The sequence below is a fragment of the Oryzias latipes genome, chromosome 3 (genome assembly GCF_053564925.1).
Source record: "Oryzias latipes strain Hd-rR chromosome 3, Olatipes_Hd-rR_3.1".
NCBI lineage: Eukaryota > Metazoa > Chordata > Actinopteri > Beloniformes > Adrianichthyidae > Oryzias > Oryzias latipes.
The window spans coordinates 22,795,832-22,809,511 of NC_136239.1; the positions used below are offsets into that span (position 1 = coordinate 22,795,832).

General features: G+C 39.6%; 1 protein-coding gene across 1 annotated transcript in view; it reads left to right on the plus strand.

Annotated features, from left to right (window-relative positions):
- sox6 (SRY-box transcription factor 6) overlaps positions 1–13,680 on the plus strand; it is a 77,381-nt gene that overhangs the window by 54,530 nt on the left and 9,171 nt on the right. Inside the window, exons 10-19 of the mRNA NM_001164868.1 lie at positions 13–45; positions 902–1,051; positions 1,141–1,302; positions 6,799–6,838; positions 7,709–7,746; positions 9,053–9,108; positions 9,460–9,470; positions 10,518–10,550; positions 11,647–11,657; positions 12,836–12,941. Coding sequence (NP_001158340.1) covers positions 13–45; positions 902–1,051; positions 1,141–1,302; positions 6,799–6,838; positions 7,709–7,746; positions 9,053–9,108; positions 9,460–9,470; positions 10,518–10,550; positions 11,647–11,657; positions 12,836–12,941 — 640 coding nt within the window. The remainder of the gene's footprint in view (positions 1–12; positions 46–901; positions 1,052–1,140; positions 1,303–6,798; positions 6,839–7,708; positions 7,747–9,052; positions 9,109–9,459; positions 9,471–10,517; positions 10,551–11,646; positions 11,658–12,835; positions 12,942–13,680) is intronic.

A 13,680-nucleotide genomic window follows, 5' to 3' on the forward strand; every position in this document is an offset into this window, starting at 1 on the left:
TTTTATTTTTATTTTAAGAAAAGTGAGCTGGATGAGAAAAGTCAAATCAGGAAATGAGACACTTGATTGGCTGATTGGCTGGAAAAACAGAAACTAGATTATCTTCAACAGCTAACTAACACAATAATACATCTTGCTAAGTAAGAAATAGCAAAGTTGGATCTAAGGTGCAATGTGAAGTAACTTGTTTGCTTTTCTTTCAGTTTAAACAGGTTTAAGAAGTTTTTAAGTTTACAAGAATTACAAACTGATACAACGTACATCTAAATGGCTCTACCTAATTGTAACCACTTTATAAAGGTCAAAAAGCAAACACAATTGTGTAAGGAAGGTTGAATTTTAAGCCTTTAACCCTGTTTCCAGCACTCACTAATGCTGCTGAAGTAGAACAAATTCTGTGTTCAGATTCCCAAGACTTACAATGTGTATTTAATGTGTTTTTCTATGATGGCAAAAACTGAAGTTCCTTGTGGAGTGGGACAGTCTCTCATGACAGAGTGGAGACAAATCCTAGGCCAGGAACTTCAATAGAAACTGAAGAGATCTAGAGTACTTTGCAAACACACTTGCATCCAGGCAGCAAACTTATCTCTGTGATGAAGGGAAAATAGAGGCTCCAAGTATTTTGACTGAATGCCATCTCTGTATGGTTTTAAGACTGCTGTCTCTCTCTGGGCTCAGCCTTTGAAATACAGTTAAGACCTTTGATGGAGGTTCACTGCCAGCCACATGGAAGGAGGGGAAAGACGTAAAAGATTTTGGGCGGGGGGTGGGGGTGGGGGAGGAGGTGATGGGGATTCTAGGGAGAGGAAAAGACGGAATATAAAACTTTGAATGTTTTGCTGGATTCGGATGTTAACGCTTTGTGGGTTTCTCCCCCCCTCCCCCCCACCCCCAACAGCAACTGTATGCCGCCCACTTTGCCAGCATGCAGGTCTCTCCTGGTGCCAAGATGCCGCCACTCCCCCAGCCCCTTGGTGCCAGTGGGCCCATCTCCCCCTCTTCATTGAAGAATGACAAGAGTTCCTCCAGCCCCATTGCTCAAGTCAAGGTACAGTTCTTGAAAAAAACAAAAACAACACCCCACAGGCTGGACCTTAAGTGGTACTTGATGTAGCCTAGTCTAAATGGTAGTTTAAGAAAAAAAATACAAGCACCTACAATGTTTGCTACTTCAGTGTTACAGCCAGCTGGTGGTCCAGCCTCTTACAGGCCATCAATCTCTGGAGCTTTAACAAGGCCTTCTCTTTTTTACCAAAACTCTGTGGGCATGGTTGCTATAGCTATAACAGCTCCACACCAGTAATTTGTGGATACACACACTTACCCAGTGAGATATATATATATATATATATATATATATATATATATATATATATATATATATATATGTATATATATATATATATATATATATATATATATATATGTATATATATATATATATATGTATATATATATATGTATAAATTTTCATCCGGAAATATCTTGTTTTTTGAAAATACTACTATACAAACCCTTATGTCAGTTGAAACAGGGTTGTTCAACAGCTGATAAAAGTAAAGCATTGAGTGGTGGGAGCGGAAGTTTTTTAGTCTTTGTCAAGTGAACTAACCAAATGCAGATTCCCTTCTCTGCTGCTGGCTGCTGTTTGGCACAAAAGCACTAAGAAAGGTTACATATATCATTCTCTTTCACTAGGCCCTAATCAAAACCATTCAAAGAAGTATAACTTAGTGATATTGGAACAGAGAAAAACAATAAATCATAGGCGGAAACCACTCCAGCTTTTCTTCACCCGCTTCCTCTTACATGCCGATAACTATTCGGTTTTCCTGTCTTCTGGAATTTCCATCAAAATACAGTCATTTCATCCTATGGCAGCTGTTTTTTTGTTTATTCTTATATATATAATAAGGTCAGTCCAACAAAAGCTCAGTTCTATAGAATACACATGTATATTGTAAATTAAGGGCCTTCAATAATATGAATTAAACATGAATAAATTGATGGCAAACACACACTGGCATCCCCCCATCTCTGTCCAAACTCCAGTGGAGGCAGATTGCCTTCAGTTTTGTTTGTCTGTTTAAGGCTTCACTGCTTGACAAACTGTTATTGGCACAGTAATAACAAGGCCTTGGGGCAGTCTATGCTTGAGCCATATGTTTGGACAAGGAGACACTTGGGCTCTGAAATATAGTGTAACTGACAACATGAGCCCTAATCTGACTTGAAAGACTGCTGTGTACACAAGAAAATTTATCCTGTGCAAATGTCCTTTATCTTCTGCAAAGAAAATAAGGGCATTTTATACTTTTCAGTCATGTTAGTATTTAGTATAAATGTGGTCAAAGGTGTTTTTTTTCTTATAATCTTTGAATTTTTATATCTGAAAATTGTTATAATATAGAGTGTTGATCGAGTAATTCACTTTTAATGTTGATTTAATTTAAATTAGCATGGATATCTCTAGAAAATAAAAGATCTCTGAGTTTTCTGCCCAAAAGTGTTTGAAATGGCAGGTTGTCGCTCTTCATCTCACAGCGCTAACTGTTCCAAAAAAGCTGCAAGTAGTTCAGCAAACAGGAAAACAAAACAAAATGCATCCTCCTTTGAGCTCATAAAAGCCTCTCCACACTTCACATTTTTACCAAAAAGGCATATCAAAGCGCATGATAAAACCAAGCATGCACAAATGAGGAATGAAAAAAAAATTAATGAAGTAGATAATGCAAGTCAACATCTGATGAATGAAACAGCTGTCTTTGATCATTGTCACTGCCGTTATCTGGTCATTATTTATTCTTCGAACCAGAGAGCAGACACACAGAGCAGGGAGGAGAGGCAGAACAGATGAAGATGTACAGAGAGAGAGAATCTGCTTTAATTAGCGTGAACAAAGGCGCAGGGCAACTGTGAGGAAGATCGCAGAGGAGAGGAGAGAAGAGGAGAGGAAAGAAGAGAAGGAATCAAGAGGGGGGGTGTGGGTCAGGATAGGGAGCCTATAATTAACCAGTAACTGAGGAGAACATTGCTGTCTGGGAATTCCCATCTGTCTTCTTTCATACTCCTATCTCTGCTGCTTTAGGAGGAGGGAACACAGCCCCTCAACCTGTCTGCTCGCCCCAAAACAGCAGAAATGGTCAAATCCCCTTCGTCCCCAACGCAAAACCTCTTCTCTGGCAGTAAAAGCAGCCCGAACACTCTCATCGGTAAAAGTGGTATCCCCAGCCCGCTCGGTGGCTTGGGCCGGGGGTCTTCTCTTGGTAAGACCAAAATGTTAAATAAGATTGTAAGGCCATGCAAGAGCCCTCTTCACCCATTACAAATGTTGTTATATAGTTTTGCCGTCTGTCTTTGTAGACATTCTGTCCAGCCTAAACTCAACGGCGTTGTTTGGAGACCAGGACACAGTGATGAAAGCCATCCAGGAAGCTCGGAAAATGAGAGAGCAGATCCAAAGGGAGCAGCTGCAACATCACCAGCAGGGCATGGAGGCGAAGCTGTCCTCCCTCGGTTCAGTAGGCCTCAATAACTGCAGAGTCGACAAGGTTAGAGTCGGTCTGGTTTAGTTCTTCTGTTTTATCCTCGTTCCAGGTCATCTATACTTCAACCTTTTTTTTCCATGAATCAAAAAATAACCAGCAGACCACAAGAGTTTCGGCTTTCCTTGCAAGTAGAAAAGGAACTATTGAAGAAGTGAAAGATTTTGATATAGTGATAAATCCTAAAACGAATGACTTTCTTTAATCCAAGTCCAGGGTGGTCGTATTGATAAGAGTTGGCACAGCGTAGGGGGCACATGTATATTTACTCAAATTAGCATGAATATGTTTGTGTGTTTGTGTCTAGAGGCTTCTGCGTTGTTGATGTTGGTGTGAGGGCCGTGAAAGGCCATGGCAGTGCCCGGTGTGGGTTAGGAAGACTCTGAAGTCTCTGCCCAATTAAAGCCGACTTGCAGTCCTCTCTGTCCCTTGACACGGGATGGGGCTGCTTTGTACCAGGAGCACACACTCCCAGGGATTCCCTTTAAAAATATCTTCAATCAATGAGTCAATCAAGGAAAGAAAAAAGCTGTCCTCCTCTTTTCAGCTTGATGCCATGTTGCCAGTTGGCTGTGAGGAGCAGGCAGAAACTAGGAGCGATGCTCATTAATATTTCAGCACCTGACACTTTCAACCAACACCCTCAACTAGGTCAATGTATATGTAAAAAAGTCAATGAATATCTATTTTGATTTCCCTCTAATTTGGTGTTTGGAGGAGACTCCTGTTTATGCAGGTGACAATCTTCTGTGCTTGGGTTGAAATGAAGCAAATAAACCAGTGAAGAGAAGAGGAGGGGAACAAATGAGACATCTCTTGATCCCCTCCACAAGCCTCAAAACCTCTTTTAAAAGAAAGCAATCCATTATCTCATTCTTGGACTGACAAAGAACTGTTATAAATGTTGCCAAATTTATGGCTTACGGCAACAAAACCTTGACAAAAAGAAAAAAACTAAAGAAAAAAAAACTACTTTTGTTAAACGAGTTTCTCCTTGTCAGAGGAGAATTCCTGTCTTTAGATTAAGAGTTTGAGCATGAATTTGCAAGAAACCAATTTTTTCCTTACTTCCAGTCATATTGCTAATCCCGCCCCTCCCCAAAACCTGCCTGAAAAATGAAGGTGTGCTTGTGGTCAGTCAAGCAGTCAAATCTGTCATGACTTGAAGGCTGTAGCTAAACAATGCCAGTTTCCAGAGTAAGCACACCTACAGCTTCATTGTGCTTAGTAAGTGGAGCTTGACGCCTTTTCTTACTCCCCGTTCACTCTTTTGTGAGTCAGTTTGTTTTTATGGAATTTTTAGACTCGACCTGTGTTCAAGCAGTGTTCATCATTCCAGAGTCACACAGGGAAAAAAAGCCTTTGGCTTCCTTTACTTGGAAAAGTCAGTCCGTCCTCACCTGTAATCTGCCTTTTGTTTGTGTTGGCCACCAAAGACGAGGGAGATGGCGTGTGTTTGTGCGGGTGTTGAGTACAAGAGTAAACCAACATCACAAAAAAAAAAAAGAATGGCATAAACTAATTAGAGGTATCTGATGCCTTTTAGACTCTGCACGCCGCAAAAAACACACAGGTCTGTGCCAAATACCACCCTACATAAAAGAGCATCACCTTAGATAAAGTTTCTTCTTTTTTTCTCCAATGTCAGTGAAGAGCTTAAACTGCTAACATTTGACTGGCTGGCCTGTCATGTGTCAGTCTTATTCACACATCACACTGGCAGGATGGAAGTGCAAAAGGCAGGAACCTAAATCAAGTCTTCCTCAAAAAGTGCTTTGTCATCTCAAGAACAATAAACTGCAATTCAGCTGTGAAAAGAGAATGGCAAGTTTTTTGCTGATACAACAAGCCAACAGACCTGAAGGTCTTGAATGCCTCAGATACAGTAAAAGCTTTCACTTTAGTCATTTTCCGAATATTAATATTTTAAGTAAACGCCTCACCTGACATAAATACGGTGTGATCTTTAATAGCCACCCCTCCCACTTTCTTGTTTGGAAGTTTATCATAGTAAGAGCGTACATAAAGAAGATTCTGGAAAGGTAACATAAATGGGATTAAGGAGAGGTTAAGATCATTCAGTGTGGCTGTAAGAAGGGGATATTAAATATTGATTTATCCCACTGTAATGACCAGGCAGAGGAGTGGGTCTAAGTGCTCCTTACAGATGGATCAATTCATCTTTTCATTCAAAGTGTATCTGAATAGTACAATGCCTTCCTCCCTAACCTTTATCGCTATGATTCTGTCCTTCCCTCCCTTCCTGGCCGTCGACTCAGGAAAACAGGAGCAAAATCAGATGCTCTGTTCAACAGAATACAAGCCTTTCACCCGAGGACATGTAAAATATTCATGCTTTACAGGAACAGATGTTTTTGCTTCTTCTTTTATTCGTCTGTTTTTACTATATCCCGTCAGTACAATAAAGCCCTTTTATAACACTTCTGCAATTTTCGTTCTTGAAATATTTATGTAAAAGTATTATTGTCTGCAGAGGGCAATTACTTTGTTCCATTATTTACCAACTCCTCCTCACCCAGTGGAAGCTTTTACCTCGAAAGAAGCAGTGTGCCTACAGTCAAACACAGTCCATCCGAGCCCATTTGTTACTACTTGAAATGTTTCCCTCTATTATCTACTGAAGCTCTAACTGGACGTGCTGATTTTCAGGGTTACAGGCGAATAAACTAATAAGCATGTGTGCCACCATGTTTTGATTCAGACAGTCCACACAGGGATTCAGTAGCTGTATATTGCTGCCTGTCATCAGCATTTATGGCCTATTAGAATATATAGACAGGAGGTCAGAGACAGAGTACTCTCGGCTATGCAGTTCCACTGGCTCAGCACAAAAATGCTTTAGTGCCATTGAAGCTGTGTGTTTCAATTACATTCTTAAATTCAACTGTAAAAGTAAAAATATAAATGAGGTCAAACGTAGTTGGAGTTTTATTTATGTATATATATATATATATATATATATATAAAAAATGACACCATCTTGAAAATTATGCTTGTTTAAATTGTACTATAATCGCAAACACATGTATGTAACTAAGAAGTATTAAACAGTGAGTTCTTACTGACAAAACATGTACCCAGTTTTACAAATATCCAGAGAAATGCATTTTAAAAATTTACGTCACGTAAATCATAATTTAAAAAGGGAAAAAAATATATATTAAAAGAAAAATGAAAATTATAAAATGTATCAGTTTGTCCCCCTTCAGCTTTATAAATGTGTTTGTAGAATTCTTGTTTGCATTCTCCTGCAAGGTTTGGCTGCTCAGGTATCAATTGATCTCATGTTAGGTCTAAAAAAGGATATTTGATGTCTCAGAGGTTGCACTGGATGAAATATATTCTTATGCTGACAAGTCCCTAACTGGAATCAAAAGGGGAAAGGTCAGTGTATTAACCTATTGAACTGCTCTTTCCTTGAGTATTGATGACTCCAATTGTCCATATCTTACATCCCAAAGCTCAGCCTGTAAATATTCAAATGGAGCTTATACATGTGCTCCACAAAATCCAGACTTCTAACCTATTGGTTGTAGTGGTTACTGTGTAAAATCGGTGTGTGCGTGCACATACACATGTGAGCATGTGGGTGTGTGTGATGCCAGGCCTCTTTTCAGGCAAAACCCTCACAAAGACTTTAAATATAACCCTGTCTGCTTTGCAGCCCTGGAAGCAATTTTCCGCTCCTTTTCGACTCCTGTCTTGGAAATTGCAAAGCAAGGCATTTTGGCTGCAGTGTAAATCCTTGGCATACGAGGGTTTGCTCATCCAAATTAGATTATGCTCAGCTCTCAGTGACTGGCTGTAGCCAGCAAGTGCTATTGTGAAGATTGCTTACCTTAATGCTTTGTCCAATTGTTCACTTTAGCCAAATGAATAGAATAATGTAAGGTTCTGGAAGGAGCGCAGAGTGTGTGTTTTGAGTGCAGGCTCCTAGGTCAAGTTTTGTGTGTGTGTGCATTTTTCTTTTGGTCTTCTCCAGACCGACGTCGAATTGTAGATTTGTGGTGCAATTTGATGGCCATGGCTTAGCTTTCTCTATTTTTCTCCAACTGTCTTTTCACATTGAAAATTTGTGTCCTTCTTTCATTTTTAAATGTCCCCCATGGTTAAAACATGTCTGTGTATTTGACATGCATACACAATACAAAAGGCAGAAAAAAAGCAGGCTGCAAAGTTTAGTCTTTTTGGTTTTGTAACTCCTGTGTAAAACAAGAGCGATATTTAATTCCACCAGTCAAAAAGAGCATTGCTGTTTTTTCCCCCTGCTAGCATCTTGGAAGATCTGAGAAAACTTGGGGCTTTTGTCCAGCTTTTGCTCCCTGTAAGACCCAGTAAACTGTTCTGGATCACCAGTGATGAGAAGCCCATAAAAGCACATTATGTCAACACAAATGATATCATCGAGGGAGGAGAGGAAAACAGTGCTGTCAGGAATGTATCCCAGAATTCAAATGGTCAAACATTAGACATTCCAACTTTAAATTTTGCAGCATATTCTAATTAATCATGTAGCACAATAAAGCATTATTCATTCAGCCATTTACACAGTGCATAAAAAATGTTAGCGAAATAGCCACGTCATTAGTGTTATTCTCAGCCCACATTTGAATGCTTACAGAAAAAGTATTTTCTCAATTAAACAATAAACCAGAAGCATGGAGAATGCCCTGATACGATTATTGCATACACACACTCATACAATGTGTATATCTTACATATTATATAAACACACTTTTACAAACACAATATTAGCCACTTCATGTAAACTGACTGCTTTCAACAAATGGGGTGATGCCCTGGCAGGACAAATAGAACTTGCGTAGATTTCCATCTTTGCTTACTGTTAGAACATGTGCCAGGTTTCTGTGGCTCTTGCTGCTGCTTCTGCTGCTACTTACACCAGCTTTAGCAGAGAAGGAGAGCTATTGGTTAGAGAAAGCAACAGCCCATATGAGAGGACCCACAGGTTGACCGCATGGCTGGATTTACTTAACATTTAAATGGTTCAAAACTAGTATAAAGCCACTGGAAAGCTCCAGACTTATAAATAACACTGCAACTGGTTACAATGAAAATAAAAACCAGATGAGGCGTTGGGCTGTGAGAAGCTGATGCCATGTCAAAGCGCAGTCTTTGTTTCCATCAGGACCTGGACAGATTGCTGAGGGTTTTAGTCGGAGACTATCTTGAGTAACTCTTGAGTCTTCACTCAAGAGCTGCAGACCACAGTGGTGAATGACACTCAGTACACAAAGCCCTACATTGTGGTCTCATGCATTGCCTTTAATATATCACATGCCAGGTGCACATGACAACAAGAGCTAGTTTTGCACATTGTCAAATATAAAGTGGCTATTTTAGGTTGCACAGCTGTTAAAGGGAAGATTTAAAAAGGAAAGGAGAATAAAGTATATGTTATTGCCGTAGGATTTCAAGAAAGTATATTAAATTAAAATGTGTATTTAAATTAAAATTCACACCAGAAAAAAAAAACACATCGCTTGAAGTTACACTTTTATAGTTTTCTTTTAAAGGAGTAAATTGAATCCAATCAAGATTCAATCAACCAATTTTAAATGTATTTTCATTATGTATTATCAGTTAAAAGTCATCTAAAAGTATTTGATATTATAATTAGTCATAAAAAACAGTTGTGTACCTATTGGAATTGACAAAAAAAAAGGATTTTAATTAACTTTAAACAAAGCTTCAATAAGGTGAAAATGACACGCAATTGGCGGTAACAGAGAATATCAAGACATCCCAGCCTTGACCCCTGACAGCAGTGAGGTCCATCTCCAACCTGACCGAGTTATTTGATCACTAAAAGGTAGAGTAGAGTAGTGTGACCAGACTGTTAAACTTTTTTTTCCGCTGTTTATTTCATAAAAAGTTCAAGCAAATAAAATCCACCTGACTCAGCGGTCAACTTTTTCTAATTTGCATATGAACAAATGTCAGATCATATTGTTATTCTTAAGTTTTTGTTTTATTTTCAAAGGAGAGAGTGGCAGACTTCAAAGGATTTGCAGTGTGTTGCCTAAATACAGGGCAGGAGCGTGCACAACACAAAGGGCCGCACGCCACCCGCATCTGCCCAGAATACACCCTGTGGGCAGAGTTGAAGTCCGTCTTCACATGCTCTGTGGTTTAAAGCTCCCTTTACAACATCAACAAAGCCTGTTGGGTTCCCTCATCCAAGAATGAGATACATTCTGCCATCTCCTTAGTCCATCTTCTACGTTCTCTGTCTCACAGGCTCTGGCGGCTTGGCTCATAACTTCACAGAACAAGTATTACATGTGTTACCAAATTTTGAAAACAACGAAGGCGCATGTAAGGCAGATGAAATTATTGTGGGTGGCAGTCTGCAACTGCTCAGAGCGCACTGCTGTAATTTTACTTGTGGTATGGACAGCATGCATGCTGAACTCATTTAGGGGTGGGACCGGTAGCTTGCCAGCAGTTTTGGTCAGAGCGGGTAGGGAATAATGTGCACTGCTACATCTTTTGTTTCCTGTTTCTTTATCTTTACCTCTTCTTTTGGCCACCCTCAACCTGCCATCTGTGGTCAGATATGCGTCATTTCGATTTTTTTTTTTCATGAGGAGTCAAAAGTATAATTTTTCAGGGAAGCCTTCACTTGTCAAATCCATGCATTGTGTCCTTTTTTATACCAGCCATTTCCCCATATTAAAAGGCTTTCCTTTTTGCAGCCTTCCCATCCCTTCTCATTGCAAATGGCCAGCCTCCACAGATCCTGCATGTCCTTTGCTACTCCTCCCTGTCAGAGTGATCAGTAAAAATTTAATGACACTATAAAATAATAAAACTGCCATTAATTTATCACAGCACTTGATGCGTGGGCAGTAAAGAAGAATTAGTTGGCTGAATATTTTCCAGCCCTTAAACAAAAACCCCTGGTGCTGTGCAGATAATTTACAGCCTCAATTTCAACCATATTTCTAACACAGTGTTGTAAATTATCAAACGTAGAACCAATAAGTATATTAAGCTCAGTCTATAAAGTTTTATGAAAATTTGTGGTTCCGTATTTGGTAGATAGTCTGATAATAATTAACACAGCAACAAAGCAATACTTACTGAAATTAGATGAGGTTGTAGAAGTCAAAGCTAGGACTAAATATATGTTAAAAAAAAGCTCTATCTCAGTGTTTTCTACATAATCATCATGCCTTCTTTATTCTTTTTATGTGAGAAGTTATACAACATCAAAGAATCCTCAGACAAAAGTTTAATTCAGTGTTGTTCCAATCTAATGTGCTGATCTTCACTGATCTTGTGAGTTAGGGCTGTGAAGGCCGACGTTCAACACTTCACTACTTATTAATGACATGCATTGATGGATGGCTCCTACCCTCTCTATTTCTCAGCCCAACATGATGCTTAATGATCATGAGTTTATAAAAGGACTTGATTGATCAAGAGGGGCCAACGAAGCGCAGAAGAGGGATGAAATGACTACTTTATTACGGATATACAGCTCCAATGAAAGCTGTGTCTTCCTCGTGGACTGACCAAGAAGCATCTGAAGCAGCAACATCCAGCTAATCACATTTCAGTCACTTTGTCATCAGGCTGCTAGCGTCTTTCATTAAGAGCAATAATGTGGCTGGGTGATGGATACCGCTGTATGCACGTGGGCGTGCGCGTTTGTGCATGTGTGTCTCTACACGGAACGTGACACCATGAAAGGCGCCGTACTCTATCTTCTCTTTACAAAGTGTCCTCTTGCCCAGCAGGGACCACCACATATGTCATAATTAGAAAACACTTAAGTAAGCAAAGGGCCGTCAGTCAGACAGGCTCTAATCACAGGCCATAAGCAGGTAGTGGTTAATTGTACATCAGAATCACTCAGCTGGTCATAAATAATAAGAGCTTCTTCGAGTATGTTGGGAAATTGCCGGGCTTTTTTCCTGCCCCCTCTCCCGACTTCTTTCTTTTGAGAAATACTTCTTGAATAAATAAAAGGATGATGGAAAATCAAAATTTTGTATGAAAGGCCTCAAATGGACTTTGAACTGTCTTCATCTTGTCATATTTTTCCAAGATACCAAAAAGGTTAAACAAAATTTTAATATATTTTCCAAAATCCTCAAACATTTTTTTTAGATATTATTGTCAGCATTAAACTGAATTTAAAGATAAACAGTTTTGTAAATTTTCCTGAATTCTTTTTCTTTTTTTTTTGTAAAACTTCTATGTAGAGAAGACGGTACAAAGAGGGGACTTGGAGGATAATGCATGAGCTCGGGGAGCTGTTAGTAATGTATGACGACTCTACCTGAGTGTGTGTTCATCCTGCGTGTGATAGGATTTTTTTTACAAAGAGAAGATGCCGAGGTCAGAGCAAGGCAGTGCATCTTTGGCAGAGATTGAACACACACCCTGGGAGTAAAACAACTGCTTTGTGAATGGTGGCAACATGCCTGCTTTTAGTGTCATCCGGGCAAAACCTTAAAGGGGGGGAGGCGGAGATTATTTGTATCATGCAGAGTCAAAGTGTCCATCTCCTAGTTGAGTCTTTAGAGAGGAAGACAGCCTTTTGCTAATGCCCTGTGTATTCACTGAGGAAGTAGGTCATTCAACAATGGAGCCAGCAGCAGTCGGCACTTTCCCCTTGCATAATACATTAAGTGTAATGTGCAGCAACTATTCAGTAGCCCCCGAAAGCTGTTATTTTATTCTGTAAATGCACACGGACATGACATTTAATATTGTCACGGAGTGCTGAATGACAGGGTTTCATTGTGCGTCAAGTACAACATGATGCCAAGTTTAATCTGAGCACAAAAGCAACATGACAAATGGGAAAACACGGTGTGTTCTGCAAAGTATGAACTCTGAATAAATGATGGGCTTTGAGCTCTGGGCGCCGTAGACTGGAAGGAGGATGTAAGGAGAAGATTACAGAGGAAAATCTGAACACTGCAAAGAGGGCCATGGCCTCATTGTGCGCTGCAGATCACAAAGTATCCTTCTGTAAATCTATTTACAGAACCCCTGGCCCTCACTGTCTCCCTGCCTCCTGTTATCCATTATATCTGCTGCTGAATAGAGAAATGAGGGAAAAAGCTGCTTCTAGCTGAAGTCAAAACAACCTGCATTTATCGAAGACACTTTTTCCTATTCAATCTTCACATCCTTATGTGGTTATTTTTTCTTTTTTTGAACCATTTTCTCTGGATATGAAAAAAAGTATTTGCTTTTTAATTTACCTGACTCTACCTTTCTTATAGGAGAGGGGACACTTTGAAAGCCTTGGGCAGCACCTCAGTAAACTGGGAGAGGAAGGAAAGATTGGCCACAGGGTTATCGACCTCACCAGACCAGAGGATCTAGACGGTAAGGCCAAACCCCAATATTTCATTTTCTATTGTTGGTTTAGCAGCTGAAATTGTTAATTTCTTAAATTATTAAGCTTAGTTTTAATTAGGACATTTAGTGTGAACTTTTGTTTAACTCTGCTCTCTGCTCTCTCAAAAAACCAACAAAAAAACACTCTTTTTTTTTTTAAACATTGCCTGTCTGTATTAGATGCAGAGAGCCCTTTGTGCCGAAACAAGTAGGTTTGTGTAAAAGGAATGTGGGAGTTGAAGTGAACAGCATTTGAAATAAGCAGTGGCTCCAGGGTTTCACAGATAGGTGAGTGGAGGACAAGGGTGCCTAAAGACAAAGCTGGCTTGTCTCCAGGCTCACCTCCTGAAGCTGTTGTGCTTGTTTAAGGTCCCAGGCACAGCGGTGTAAATTCTGATTACACCAATGTGACAAAGCGTCATTTGCTTTTGTGAAGCTGACTCCCACTTAGAAGCAGGGAGTACCTTAGTGGAGAAGTGTTTGTCTGGCACAAATATTTGTGGCAGTTTCCATGGCACTTCAGAAGCATACCAGCGGATGAAATGGCCCTCACTCATCTTTGATGCGTCAAAGAGTGAGAGAAATAGATATTTCTCAGGACTTTGTGACCCATGCAGTCTTGAAAATGCTTCTTCACACAGAAAGAAATGATTTAGCATAACAGACTCACACAGAGTTTAAAAAAAAAGAAAAAAAAATCAAATAAACAAAAAAATTCCCTGAAAAA